The 13,374-nt window shown below is 37.6% G+C and overlaps 1 protein-coding gene across 1 annotated transcript in view; it reads right to left on the bottom strand.

Annotated features, from left to right (window-relative positions):
- Positions 1–13,374, bottom strand: part of LOC126253113 (polyadenylate-binding protein 2) — a 94,640-nt gene that overhangs the window by 67,095 nt on the left and 14,171 nt on the right. The window contains exon 3 of the mRNA XM_049954225.1: positions 3,288–3,402. Coding sequence (XP_049810182.1) covers positions 3,288–3,402 — 115 coding nt within the window. The remainder of the gene's footprint in view (positions 1–3,287; positions 3,403–13,374) is intronic.

The raw sequence follows: 13,374 nt of genomic DNA on the forward strand, positions 1-13,374 counted from the left end.
TCCCCCAATTCTATTCAGTACTTCCTCATTAGTTATGTGATCTACCCATCTAATCTTCACAATTTGTCTGTAACACCACATTTCAAAAGCTTCTATCCTCTTCTTGTCTGAACTGTTTATTGTCCATGATTCACTTCCATACATCGCTATACTCCATACAAATACTTTCAGAAAAGACTTCCTGACACTGTGTTAACAAATTTCTCTTCTTCAGAAACCCTTTCCTTGCCACTGCCAGTCTACATTTTATATCCTCTTTACTTTGACCATCATCAGTTATTTTGCTCCCCAAATAGCAAAACTCATCTACCATTTCCTAATCAAATTCCCTCAGCATCACCTGATTTAATTCAACTACAGTCCATTATCCTCATTTTGCTTTTTTATATGTGCATCTTATAGCCTCCTTTCAAGACTGTCCATTCCATTCAACTGTTCTTCCAAGTCCTTTGCTTTCTCTGACAGAATTACAATGTCATCAGCAAACCTCAAGGTTTTTATTTCTCCCCGGATTTTAATTCCTACTACAAATTTTTCTTTCCTTTCCTTAACTGCTTGTTCAATGTACAGATTGAATAGCACTGGGGATAGGTTACAACCTTGTCTCACTCCCTTCTCAACCATTGCTTTCCTTTCGTGCCCCTCAACTCTTATAACTGCCTTCTGGTTTCTATACAAATTTTAAATAGCCTTTTGATCCCTGTATTTGATCCCTGCCACCTTCGGAATTTGAAAGAGTATTCTGGTAAAGATTTTCAAAAGCTTTCTCTGAGTCTACAAATGCCTTTCTTTAACCAATCTTCTGAGATAAGACGTAGGTTCAGTATTGCCTCGTGTTTTCCTACATTTCTACAGAATCCAAACTGATCCTCCCAAGGTCAGCTTCTGCCAGTTTTTCCATTCATCTGTAAAGAATTCGAATTAATATTTTGCAACCATGACTTATTAAACAGATAGTTTGGTAATTTTCACATTATCTGACAGAGTCGTATATCAAAAGAACTACGTTAATCATTAGCACCTGAGTATTTTTCTAGTTACAAAGGAAAGTTGCTTGTTGTGTTGACTTGCTTTAAGAAGTGTGCTTCATGGGTTATTTTGTCGTGCATAAACAGAAATTGTCAAAATTTGGTCTTTTACCAGCAGAGGAGTGGGGAGAATTCAATTTTACAACTGATGGCAGAGTAATTTTTTGCAAAGCCTGACAAAAAAAGCAAACAAACACAGGTTATTTTTATCATTCATTTATCTAACAGTCTCCTTGCTACTCTTCTTCCCTTGGCGTTTCAAATCAAAATTTAAATTAGTTTACAGACATGTATGTGAGACTCAAAGATGACATTTTACAAGATCATGTTCTTATTTTTTTGTTACTGCTATCTTCTTAGTATTCATTTGTTTCAATTTTAGGTAAGCTACAATAAAGTCACATTTCCTTCGGCACAAAGCTTCTGCAGCTCACATTACAAGTGCCACTAGGAAGAGAAAGACCCAACAACAGCTTCAATCAACAATTTTGTCTATGAGCAGTAGTGCAGTGGATAGCTTTAATGTAGACTTGTGTGAGGCTCTAGCGTCTGTCAAAGTGCCATGGAACGTGCTGAACAACCCTATTCTTAAGAGTTTTCTAGAGAGTATCAGTGGCCGCAACATACCAGATGAGTTGAGACTGCACAAAAATTATTTGAGACAGGTGTATGAAAAGGCTATTGCTGATATTTAAATAGACAGTGGTGACTACTGTAACTGCCTTTCAGGTGACGAGACCACTGTTGTGGCAGGCTTATAGCTAATGTCATTGTTTAATATTTTTATATTTATTTACTTTTAAATAAAAAATTTTTCATTAAAGTATTATAAAAAGATAAAACAATGATAGCACAGGTACATATCCCAACTAACTGTTTATGCATTTTTTATTGCTGATATAAGGAATTGTTAACTGTATTTTCCACAAAGAACTAGAATAACTGTGCCAAAATGTAACAAAATTTTCTATTTTATTATTATTGTTTGTTATATTTTCCACTAAATGCTAAAATAGTTTGTTTAAACCTACAAAGGACTAGAACAAGATAATAAAATGCTAAAACCCATTTATAAAAACGCAAAAATCTGGGCCCTGCTGATGACAAGCAACAAGATGTCAACACATCCTGAAAGCTCTCATAATTTAAAGTAATGGGCCAGTAGATGTCACCTGACTCTCTTTGAAGCTGACATACCAAGGTCTAAAATCTTATCTGGCATCTAGTACTTGTTCAAAGTTTTACAGAATCTCCTGTTCTTCAGTCGAGTTAGTTGGTTGATAATACTTAAAGGTAGTTTCCAAAAGTTGAATCAATATACTCAAAAATATCCATAATCCCTCTTTTATTCAGCCTATGAAAGACATGCACTTCAGTGACTATTGTTGGGACATCATATCCATCCACATGAGCTGAAAGCTGAAGATAATGGCAGGGGTAGCACAAGGATCCGCACAAAGCGTGCAAGTTGAGCCAAACAGCATGACACGCAGAAGACATCATTACAAAGCACCACAAATAAAGTTCTGTTTGAAGCTAGCACAGTATTCTACCTTCATCTGGCAGCACAAATAACTACAGTTCTCCTTAAAGTTGTAAAGCTATTTTAACACTGTTTTCATGATTCCTCATATTGGAGTCTTGTATTACTATCTGGTTTTGGCAGTCCACATTTACAATTAGGTACCTGAATCATTAGTGGACAGGTCCTTGTCTTTTTAACTTGTCATGTTTTTATCCAGTTGTTCTTTCAAAGCTGCAGTTAAGGAAGAAAATATATGATGGCTTTACACATATTCATTGCAAACAACAGTTTAATACAAAAACCTGGCAAATCATGTTAGAGAGGTGTGTGTGTGTGTGTGTGTGTGTGTGTGTGTGTGTGTGAGAGAGAGAGAGAGAGAGAGAGAGAGAGAGAGAGAGAGAGAGAGAGAGAGAGAGAGATTGGGGGGAGGGGGGTTAAAATAAACATGGGCTTTTTCCAAAGCTAGGAAATTTGTTTCTTACACAAATCTGTCTGTTGTTCAGAGTCAGATGTAATACGTAGTGCTTTAGAATCTCAACATTTTCTCATTGTTTACTGAGCATGTTAACATGATTCAGCTTTAAAAAAATGAAGGGGATTTTGCTGCTCTTTTTGTTCCTTATTCCACTTGTCAAGAATGAATATTAGTATCACAAGGCATAGGTATTAAAGCAGATGCAATTTACAAATCTACACAAAATATAACTATATTATCTTGTAGGAAGAATACTTACTCATTCCTGGTGGACTTCCTAAATTCATCTGTTTATCAACCTCTGATTGCAGCTGCTTTAATTTCTCTGCTTCTTCTTCCATTTCTCTCACTCTTGCTTTAATGGCCTCCAATTCCTCAAATAAAAATATAATGTAAGTTCACTCCACCTCTGGATGCCAATACCTTGCATTATAGCCAATTATAAAACGCGTATGTTAATTCACTTTTAAAAAATAGTATACAGGAAAGTAGACAAAAACTAAACACAGTTTCATCATAATGCAGTTGTTTTACATATTACACTTCTTTATGAACATAAGAAATGTCTGCGTGAAAATCAAAGACACTGTTACAACATTAACAAGCTGTTAAGTCTTAAAAGCATCTTCAGGCTATTTAACCCTCGAGTGTGGGTGCATTGATGTTTGTAACACAAGCAGGTCCATGGTGCACTCTGTACACATTTAAAAGATATCTGTCTTCATGTTACCAAGGTAAACATGAAGGAGCAATACCACAGTTTAATCTTAGTTTAATTAAACAATGATACAATAAACTTACATTATATGAGCTAAATCGTTGTTTAATTAAAAATAAATTACTTTCATTATATCACTCACATGATGCGTACAAGCCTTACTCCACAGCAATGACTTACTGTAACCATTAAACAGCACAGTTGCATTAGATCACAGCCAACCACTCATTATATTGCTAATTATCTCTTATCCAGCCACCTCATTATGGGACTGTGCCGCTAGCTTGGAATCTGGGTCATTTCCTTGCACAGATTGTACACTTTTCTCACCTAGCATGCATTTCATTTTATATTACTGCTGCCCACTTGGACATATCACAGCATGACCTAGCACCGATTAGCTGAAGCAATAATGAAGGAATAGGTATGGACTCTCAGCTGTAAAGCAACAATGGAACAGTACAATACTACTCTATTTGTGGTTGACACATTTATACAAAGGCACACCCACTTGAGGTTTAAAATACATTTATCAGTATATGAAGACTGTCCTATTTTTGAATATCATTGCTAAAACAACCGTTGGTTATTACACGGTACAGACTACCGAAAATTAAAAAAGTACGTGTTGATGTATAACTCAGTTTCTCTTCATATTTTTGTGCTCTGAAAAGAAGAGATTTGCACACAAGGGAAATTTGCAGCAAGCTGTTGCAAACCTGCCAGAAGACCAATGACAAGAAATAGTACAATGGTGATATAATGGGATCAGATTTACAAAATGGCACATTAGCTATTTTCACGTTTATGTTCATGGAATTTGCTGAAGGGTCATATTTATAAGTTCTCTCTTACTATAATTTCATCAAGTACAGAAGATTCTTCCTTAATTGCACAACTGTATATTTGGAGAGGGGCTGTCTAATAAATTTTATCCACTCCATTACATCACTGTGACCAGCTATAACAGAGGAGAAACAAAATAGTAGCACTTTATAATTTTAAAATAAATACAGGGCGATTAAAAAAATGAAGAACTGATTTCAACTGCTTATTACAGAGAAATAATGAAATAAACACATTACACACATGATTGGATATCGGAAGGTTCAAAGTTTTATATTCGCACAGACACTGAGTTCAACATGAGCCCCATGCATTGTCTGAGAAACATCAAAATGACAGTCCATTTCAATCCACACATGAATCAAATGGTCACTGTTTATTAAATTGACAGCTTCAACAACTTCATTTCTCAGCTTTTGAATGTACCCCAAGAAAAAAATTGCAAGGTGTGAAGTCAGGTGACACGGGAGGCCTAAACCAACAAACAAGATCTTTTTGTCCACCTCTTCCAATCCAACACTGTAGGATGGTGGTATTAAGATAACGATGCACCTCCAGTGGAAAGTGACACAGTACGCCATCACACATAAAAATAAAATCATTGGAATATTCATGAAGTTGAGGAAACAACCAATTTTGCGGCATGCCCTGTTATGGCATTCCTGTTACAAATTCCTCCCAAAAAAGAAAAGTCCATAAACTTTGTTAGCAGAAACAGCACAAAACACATCCAGTTTCTGGGTTCCACATTCAACGACGACGCCAGATTTTGTGACCCCCAAATTCTTACACTGTGGCAGTTTACTTTACCCGATAGATGAAACATTGATTCGTCCAAAAAGATGAGCCTTTCAGAAGAAATGTCCTCTGCAATATCCTGGAGAACTGAAATGCAAACTTCACACCGTTTGTTATGATTACCATGATGCAACTGCTGCCGTAACTGCAACTTTTAAGGCTTCACATGCAGGCATCATTTCAGAACATGCCACGAAGTTCCTGGCCTGCCTGTCTTTTTTTATTTCCAAGGGCTCCATGTGAATGCATCTCTGTTACACTCTAGATTTTCATCACACATGTATGGTGTAACAGTGCTCTTCCCTTTGCATGCGCAACTACCTTCCAGGAATTTTGTATGCCAGTTGTAAATCTGCTTGAACAGAGGCAACTTCTAACTGAACCAATGGTGAAATGCATGTTCTACTTGAACAATGGATTGACGTTGTGCAAATTCCAACACACAAAATAATTTCTCTTGTGATGATGTCACCACATTGCAACAAACAAACAGACAGACAAACATCAGTGTAGCTGTGTCAAAACTTTGAACCTTCCTCTATCCAATGACACGCTCAATGTTTATCCATGTTATATTGTTTGACTGTAATAAACAACTGAAATCTGTTCTTTCTTTCTTTCTTTCTTTCCGAGTCACCTGGTAAAATGACAGACTATAAACTTATCTTCCTAAAGCAGAAACACAGCTTCTTTTGGGACTTGAGGATAATAGTAAAGTGAAGGGCGATAACCAATGACAGTTTATTACTCCTATTTCTACATGAAAACACATTCAGATATGATACAAAACATTCGGATACGAGTTTCAGAGACCAGGGAGGGGGTAGGGGGGGGGGATATATTAGAAGTAGGTAAAAGTGTTAAAATGTATGCAGCGAATTATGAAACAAAAATTACATTCAAATTAAAATAAGGACCACACGTCAACATTTTCAGCAACATCAAAAGCAAATCCATGTTACAATAGGATATTTGGATTTGAAACTATATTCATTGTTACTGAACTGACAATGCCTGTGACATAGCACAGGTAGTAGTGAGAAATGGCACCTGCAACCTAGTTGATATATACTTAAAAGACCATGATTTTGAACAATTATTGGGCAGAGAAATTTATTTTGGGAATGTGGAAGACACACTTAGCCCTTCATTAATACACTCTCCCTGGCATACAACAGTAGCAAGACAAGAAAATGATAACGTGTGTGAAATTAAGCATATGCTGCTTTCTCTCCCAAAGTAATAGAAAGTCAAGCAAAGAGGACTTATGCTGAGTTAGTCTTCAAAAATTTGAAAGAGGGTTTTCTGATGAAAGAAATGTTGGTAAGACATCAGTCTGATATTAATTCCTGCACCTACTTGATACAGGTTCAACAAAAAAGGGGACTACAGTTCTGATGACAAAACTGTTGCCCCATTCTTTATGAAAACCAGACATCTGCCTGTTTCTCTTGATACGCAACACACAATGATTACTGAGAGTACGCAGGAAAGTTTGTGTTAAATCACTGTATCAAGAGCTATTGCAGTTTCATTTCGTACCATTACAATGCACCAGGTTACACAGAACTGAGAACTCTCATAGTATTATGAAAAGAAGCACGCAAGTGCTGCCTTACATACCCTACAGCTTCCATTTTAAAAATTGTTGAAGGGAATCCATTAGGTGTATACAGCAACAAAGTTTTTAGTTAGTTAAAAAAAAAAAAAAAAAAAAAAAAAAAAAAAAAAAAAAAAAAAAAAAAAAAAAGAAGAAGTTACGTCTCACTTGGAGCATTCTCGAAAATTGGTACTTTATTGCTGTATACTGAAAAGTTAATATTATGGCATTACAAGACTCTCACCTGTCAGGAAACCATTACAAATTTCATATAATCATCAGTGCAGCACTAAAGAACTAATAGGAAGTCACCATTATGTTAGAAATATGACAAAGAACTATAGTTTTCAATAAGAATACAGATTGTTATGCAAACGTCTGAAAAACTCCTCAATCTCGGCTGAGTCTTAAACTGAACTTTGTAATGAAAGCTAGCATGCTAATTCATTGTCTAATGGTTTTGGTGACCGAGGACAGACACTTATGCCATCTGTTGCCTTATCTAAAAGTTAACAATTATGACAGGAAAAATATTAGCTACTAATGACTCAATGTGCATCGGGAAGGTGACAGAAAATAAGTGTCTGGGAGGTTTAGAGGTCAAACTTCTGTGGGATGTATGTATTACATTTCATAAAATGGACATCATCGAATTCAAGAAATGTTCAAAGCAAACCATTAACTTGCACTGTGAACACAGAATGAAAAATGGCACACCACAGTGATCACAACGGTTTGCACAATCAATGCTGAAGGTAAACTCCTTGGGAGTTTCAAATTGTGCAGGACAATTAGCAAGGTATCCGCCCTTAAATAATGCATAGAGAATAATATTAATGTAACAGGCTAAACAGTCTGTCGTGGAGCTTATCATGAAACTTGATATCTTTTAAGGCTCAAGTTGCAGACAGTGTGATAATATATTTTATAGGTATGGAAAAAACAAACATCTAGAGGCTGAATTTATTCAGTGGTTTCAGGTGGTATGACATACAATGTTGCACATTTTTCAGAAGGAATAGTTTGCTGCAAAGGAGTATGGTTTTTATAGACAGACCAGGAATCAAACAAAAGCAAGTTATTTTGACCAACTATTGGCCAAAAGCAGTGCTCTTACAGTAGTTTTAGTTCGCTTAAGCCCATTTCCCACTCTTGCTTGCTGTGATGTAAACATTCCCTACTGCCCCTGCAAGATAACGCGCACGAGAAAGAACTTCTCACAGCACAACAAATAACTTTCCAGCCAATTTACCATCCAGATTAACAGTTGGCATAATTTTATACAAATGCGTTAAGGTACTGATGTTAGTTGATTTTGATATAGCTCTCTTGGTACGTCGTATTTCCAGCATTCCTCTCATATGCATTTTCTCTTCAAATCTCGATTGGTCCGAGTTGAAAACAAATTCCTTACTGTACATGGTGGCAGCCAGTCATGGAGTATCTTAGGGAATTGGTTTAAAAAATTTATTTCAAAGGCCCAGTGAAATCTTTACAAGTTTTCTCCCACAGTAACTTACGCTGTGCCTACGTGACGCAAGTTGCCTGTCTTTGGAAATCGAGGCAGTTCTGTCTAGGTAAAGCTGCTGACAAGAAATGTCCTGAGAGCTCTGCTGAAACTGCTAGCGAATTCACGCCATTGGTTTTAGCCAACAGCGTGTATGGAATACAGGTCACGTGTGTGGACACTGGAGTGTTCTGTGGTGCGGAACACAGTTGCCTCTCTCTCTTGGAATCCAGACCTCGAGCAGAACAGACGTCTTTTTGGATGGCAGAGCCTCTGACTCTGCTTTTCATGACCAGCCACCAACGTAAGTTAACATGAACCACTTCCCTTTCAGTTGCCCATTTAATTGTTTGACCTCCTGGACTGGCCTAAACCTGGTAACTTCCGACCTTAGGCGCACCCCTTGTACACCGTACATTGAAACATATCCTCTTTAGTGTACTTAATTTCCTGTTTTGTCATTTAATGGCAGCCCTGGATGCACACTCCCAAATCCTGACTGCTCGAACTCCTGCACACTGTCGTCATAAGGCATATGTAACAACCTTCTCCCCCCTTCCCTGCCCATATACATTAACATTGGTAACCAGAAGTGGGATCATATTCATTAACATTACGAAGTTTCTCTCATATACAAATTTTTGGGCTGATCCTGCAGCTTGCTATGCATTGTTGTAATGATGCTTTGTTTGAAATTTCATTATCTTACGTATTACAATTCTGTAGCACAGTTTGAAGTTATGCAACCATCCACTAATTCTCTTGAAATTTTCAGTTTGCTGTACACAACATAGGTCACTACCATGCATATCTTGTAAATTGTTTCTAACATCCTTGAAACATCCTTTTTGTAACTCTTTGAATATCAGTTTTTCTTATGTGCTAAACGGTCATATTGCTTCAGTCTCATTCGAAAACTGTTCATAATTGTTTTTTACTGTGCTGTAGATGATCTTATACGTATGTAATTATGTTTCTTAAGGTTTAAATTATGTTTAGTATAATGTTTAGCACCCACTCCTCAGACAGTGATTGTCCTGTACTACCTTTCACTGGACATGGGATTTGTGGCTCCCTGGTTGACAAGGATGACGAATGAAATGGCTCTCACCTGTTATCATCATCATTGTACTCCTGTACGTTGTCCACACAGTGTAGCATATACCGACTCATCTTGCAATAATGTTAATATTTCACCTGCCACTTCTTTCTCATTCTGATGAAATGTCAACTTTGGCAACTGTTGTTGTAGACATAATGCAACGTCTGCTTTGTTTGTTGATGCCACTGCTCTGCTTTGTATCAACACCACTAGCACTGTAGCATTGTTGTGAGATACTCATCGAGTTTGCAATTCAACTATGCTCCGTAGCCTCATGCTGTGCTCACCATTGGATGCCTCTAGTCCACCCTCCCCCCAGGTGCCACTAGCAGCCAATATTGCAACCTCGCCCTCAAGGGGTTCCTTTTAAGTGAAGAGTGGATTGTGCTGTCCTCTGCAGTGAGAGGGAGTATTCTGCACACATTTAACACTGTGTTGGATGCTGTGAAATAAAGAGCTGTGTGTTTAAGTTTAGCATGCTTTAATAATCTAAAACTGAAATAACTAGCAACATTTTGGTTGCTGGAAAGTTGGAAGTACAGGGTGTATACGTGGACAAGAAAAAAAAATTCCCAGATTTCCCAGTTAAAAATACACTGTCTCCCGGATGAAAACATACTTTTCCCCTATTAACTGACAGTATATTTTCTCTCCGAACTGTATAACTTTTCAGTCCTTTGAATGATTATGGTTTTATACACGGGCGTAGAATTTCCCGGCGCTTTAGAAAACAAAACACAGGGCAATAAACACGTTTTGGAAAAATCTTTGATGTGCAGCAACATGTACGCTGCCTATTTTCGTATTACGAAAGTATAAATTCGAATTCCACCAAACACCGCATGTTACTTTCCGAAGCATTGAAATCGAGATTGCAATGCGCTTTTGTAAGCCAGTCATAGCTCATGTCACGTGATCTCACCAGCCGATGACAGCGGGTATTCAGAGCTTAGAGGACCTGATGAAGTCAGCCTATAGCAACATCACTGTTAAGTAGCGCGAACACACAAACAGGAAAAGTTAATGGTTTAAATTAATATACATAGTGCCGTTACACGAAGCACAAAGCTTTTACATATAATATTGGTCTACAAGACTAAAACGCTGCAAGAGAAGCTAAGCTTTCACATATGATGTTGGTCTTTTATGCGCCTATTACAATTTAAGATATATCACACAAATGTGCCAGTAAAATTTTTAATAACGACATAAATGTCTGATCTTCTAGGCTCGAAATTTACCTAAATGACTCGTCATCAAAGAACTGATTTTTAAATGACAGTCAAACACACTGTGATTTAAGAAATTCATCATACATTCTCGCACATAGTTCAACTTGAGTAAAAGGAAATTTACTTCAATGGTAACGCTTTTCAAACCACCATTCGGAATATTTTCCTGCGACCTGTTAGAAACAGGTACGTTTCTGCAATTGCTAGAGCGAACCAGATGACAGGCGTCACCTAGCTTGCGCAGCAACGATGTCGTAGAGAGCCCGTACGTTTGTATGTGTAAAACATTAAAAGATCTTACATTATGTCATACTCCAAGAACATCGGAATTTCATGATCCATACTAAAAGTGCACATTTCAAGTGCACATTCGTATGTCCAGATTCCCAGAAAAGTAGGCCACGATCTGATATTAAGCTTTTCAAGGTGGTTTTCGGGAAGTAAATTTTCTTGGAGTACCATTACTGTGTTATCTCATGTTTGGTTCTTTATTATGGCATAATGCCATACATGCTAGAAGTTGGAAATGTTTCAAATATGTCTGCCTCAGCGGAAAAGATTAATAAAAGAAAACTTCTTTAGCAAGCGGACAAAAATATTGTTCTGAAGGCAATTAATGCTTGACTGTCAGAAAGGTGGAAATAAAATCTGCAACTAACAACACATTTTAGCCTTCCGTAATTATGTGAATGTGTGTTAATTCAGTTGATAGCTCCCGGCCACAGAAATCTGTTTTGTTTTCATTTGACGTGAGAGCAGTAAACCAAGAGGAAACAGCAAAATCACTAAATGTAAACACGGGTCACGTAGTGACTATCCACTTCCCCACTATAACTCAGACTGCTCTGCGCATCAGCCCCAGATCTACGATATTTCCGAACCGGGGCAATACCCCGCCACTCTCTCGAGCGTTTGAGATAGGTCGTCAAAAATTTAAAAAAAAAGTGAATTTTCAAAAATATGTGTTCGAGGAAATGTAAGACATGTTATTTGGTCGTAAGTGTGCCAAAGTGCAGTGCCTCGCCTCCTCACACAGAATTCTTCTATCGACCATATTCTGGACAGTGGAAATTAAAATGTCCTGTGGTGCCTCTCCTGCTCACAGTCGGCTGGTTTGACATCCTGTCAGTCTCTTTTCTTTTCTTTAAAAAAAAAAAAAAACTCTTCAGAAAATTTGCACTCTTTATTGCCTATCAGCTAACAACTTGGCTGTTTTGTGTGACATAAAATTAAATATAGGGTACATAAACCCAGCAAAGACATGAGACAAGCAAGCCAATACACATTTCTTCAATCCTTAACTCCTAGAATTTTTTCTCTCTAATCTTGGTACAGTTTTACATGGCGTGCTTTCCTTTCTGCGAAAGAATCTACCACCTTATCAAAATTCGTCAAACGTTTTACTACATGAAGAATCGAAATGTCATTGTCAAATACTGAAAAAGCTGTTAATACAAATAGGACCCAAGACTGGTGTGGTTTCCCGATCTGATTACGTCTATTTTGTCACTGCTTGCTAGATAAAACAAAATAGGCCTTTCTAATACTGCAACAATTGTACACACACCAAAATAAACGAGATGTTTTGGCACAAACAGACTTTTTTGTAACGACATAATATAATTCACAAAGTACCATTATCAAAAGCCTATTAGGCTTACTACAAGCAAAAAGGTTTACGTTAGGAAATAGTTTCACACTTCATTCATACGCTCCAGTTTCTCAAGCACGAGATCGAAAAGTAGTAGTACGAAATTTTTATACAAACTTGGAATCGTCATATTGTTTCATAATTTGTGTGATGTCCCGTTTCTTCTCCTTCCTCGTTCTAACATACAGTCTTGTTATCACTGATTCTGGAACTATTCCTGTCAATGTCAAAGCTTATTCGCAGGTTAACCTCACTAACTCTGCCAGAATCACCAGTTTAGTCTCCGGCGATTATTCTCCGGTTAGGCATTGTTACATGTTCGCACAACACGATTTCCGCGCTTCTTCCAGAACAGAACTTCAGCTGCTGCTAGCCAGGGACTGTACAACTGGCCCTTACTAGTGTAGCGATCTGGCCAAAAATTTTCTGTCAAGATTTCATTTTCTTGGATACACTGAGAAGGTAATACGTAATCTTTCTTACCTGTTATTTGTTTATTTCCACTCCCGTAGTCTGAATCTACAGATTTTGCTATTAATTATAACAACGCTCACCATTCGCAAACCCAACCACACAATCAGACAGCGGTTGGCATTCATCCGTTCGGCCTTAACTCCGCTCAGCTCGTAGAGTCCCCTTTGTCTGTAGGAAAGTTTGTTTCTACATGGGACGAGGATTCCCCCCGACAGAGACATCATGTACATTATGCACGCATTCACAGATCAACTTACGATTCATTCAGAAATCAACTTGGAAAGTGTTCAAAAACCGACAGGGATGCGTTGCAGTCATATGAATAATCGATAAACTGATGTGCGCTGGATGCTAGTCACTTTGTGAAACAAGTTCCCCCCCTCAAGAATATGAATTTGCCCCCCCCCCTCCAGGCCAA

Source organism: Schistocerca nitens, chromosome 4 (genome assembly GCF_023898315.1).
Source record: "Schistocerca nitens isolate TAMUIC-IGC-003100 chromosome 4, iqSchNite1.1, whole genome shotgun sequence".
Classification (NCBI taxonomy): Eukaryota; Metazoa; Arthropoda; class Insecta; order Orthoptera; family Acrididae; genus Schistocerca; species Schistocerca nitens.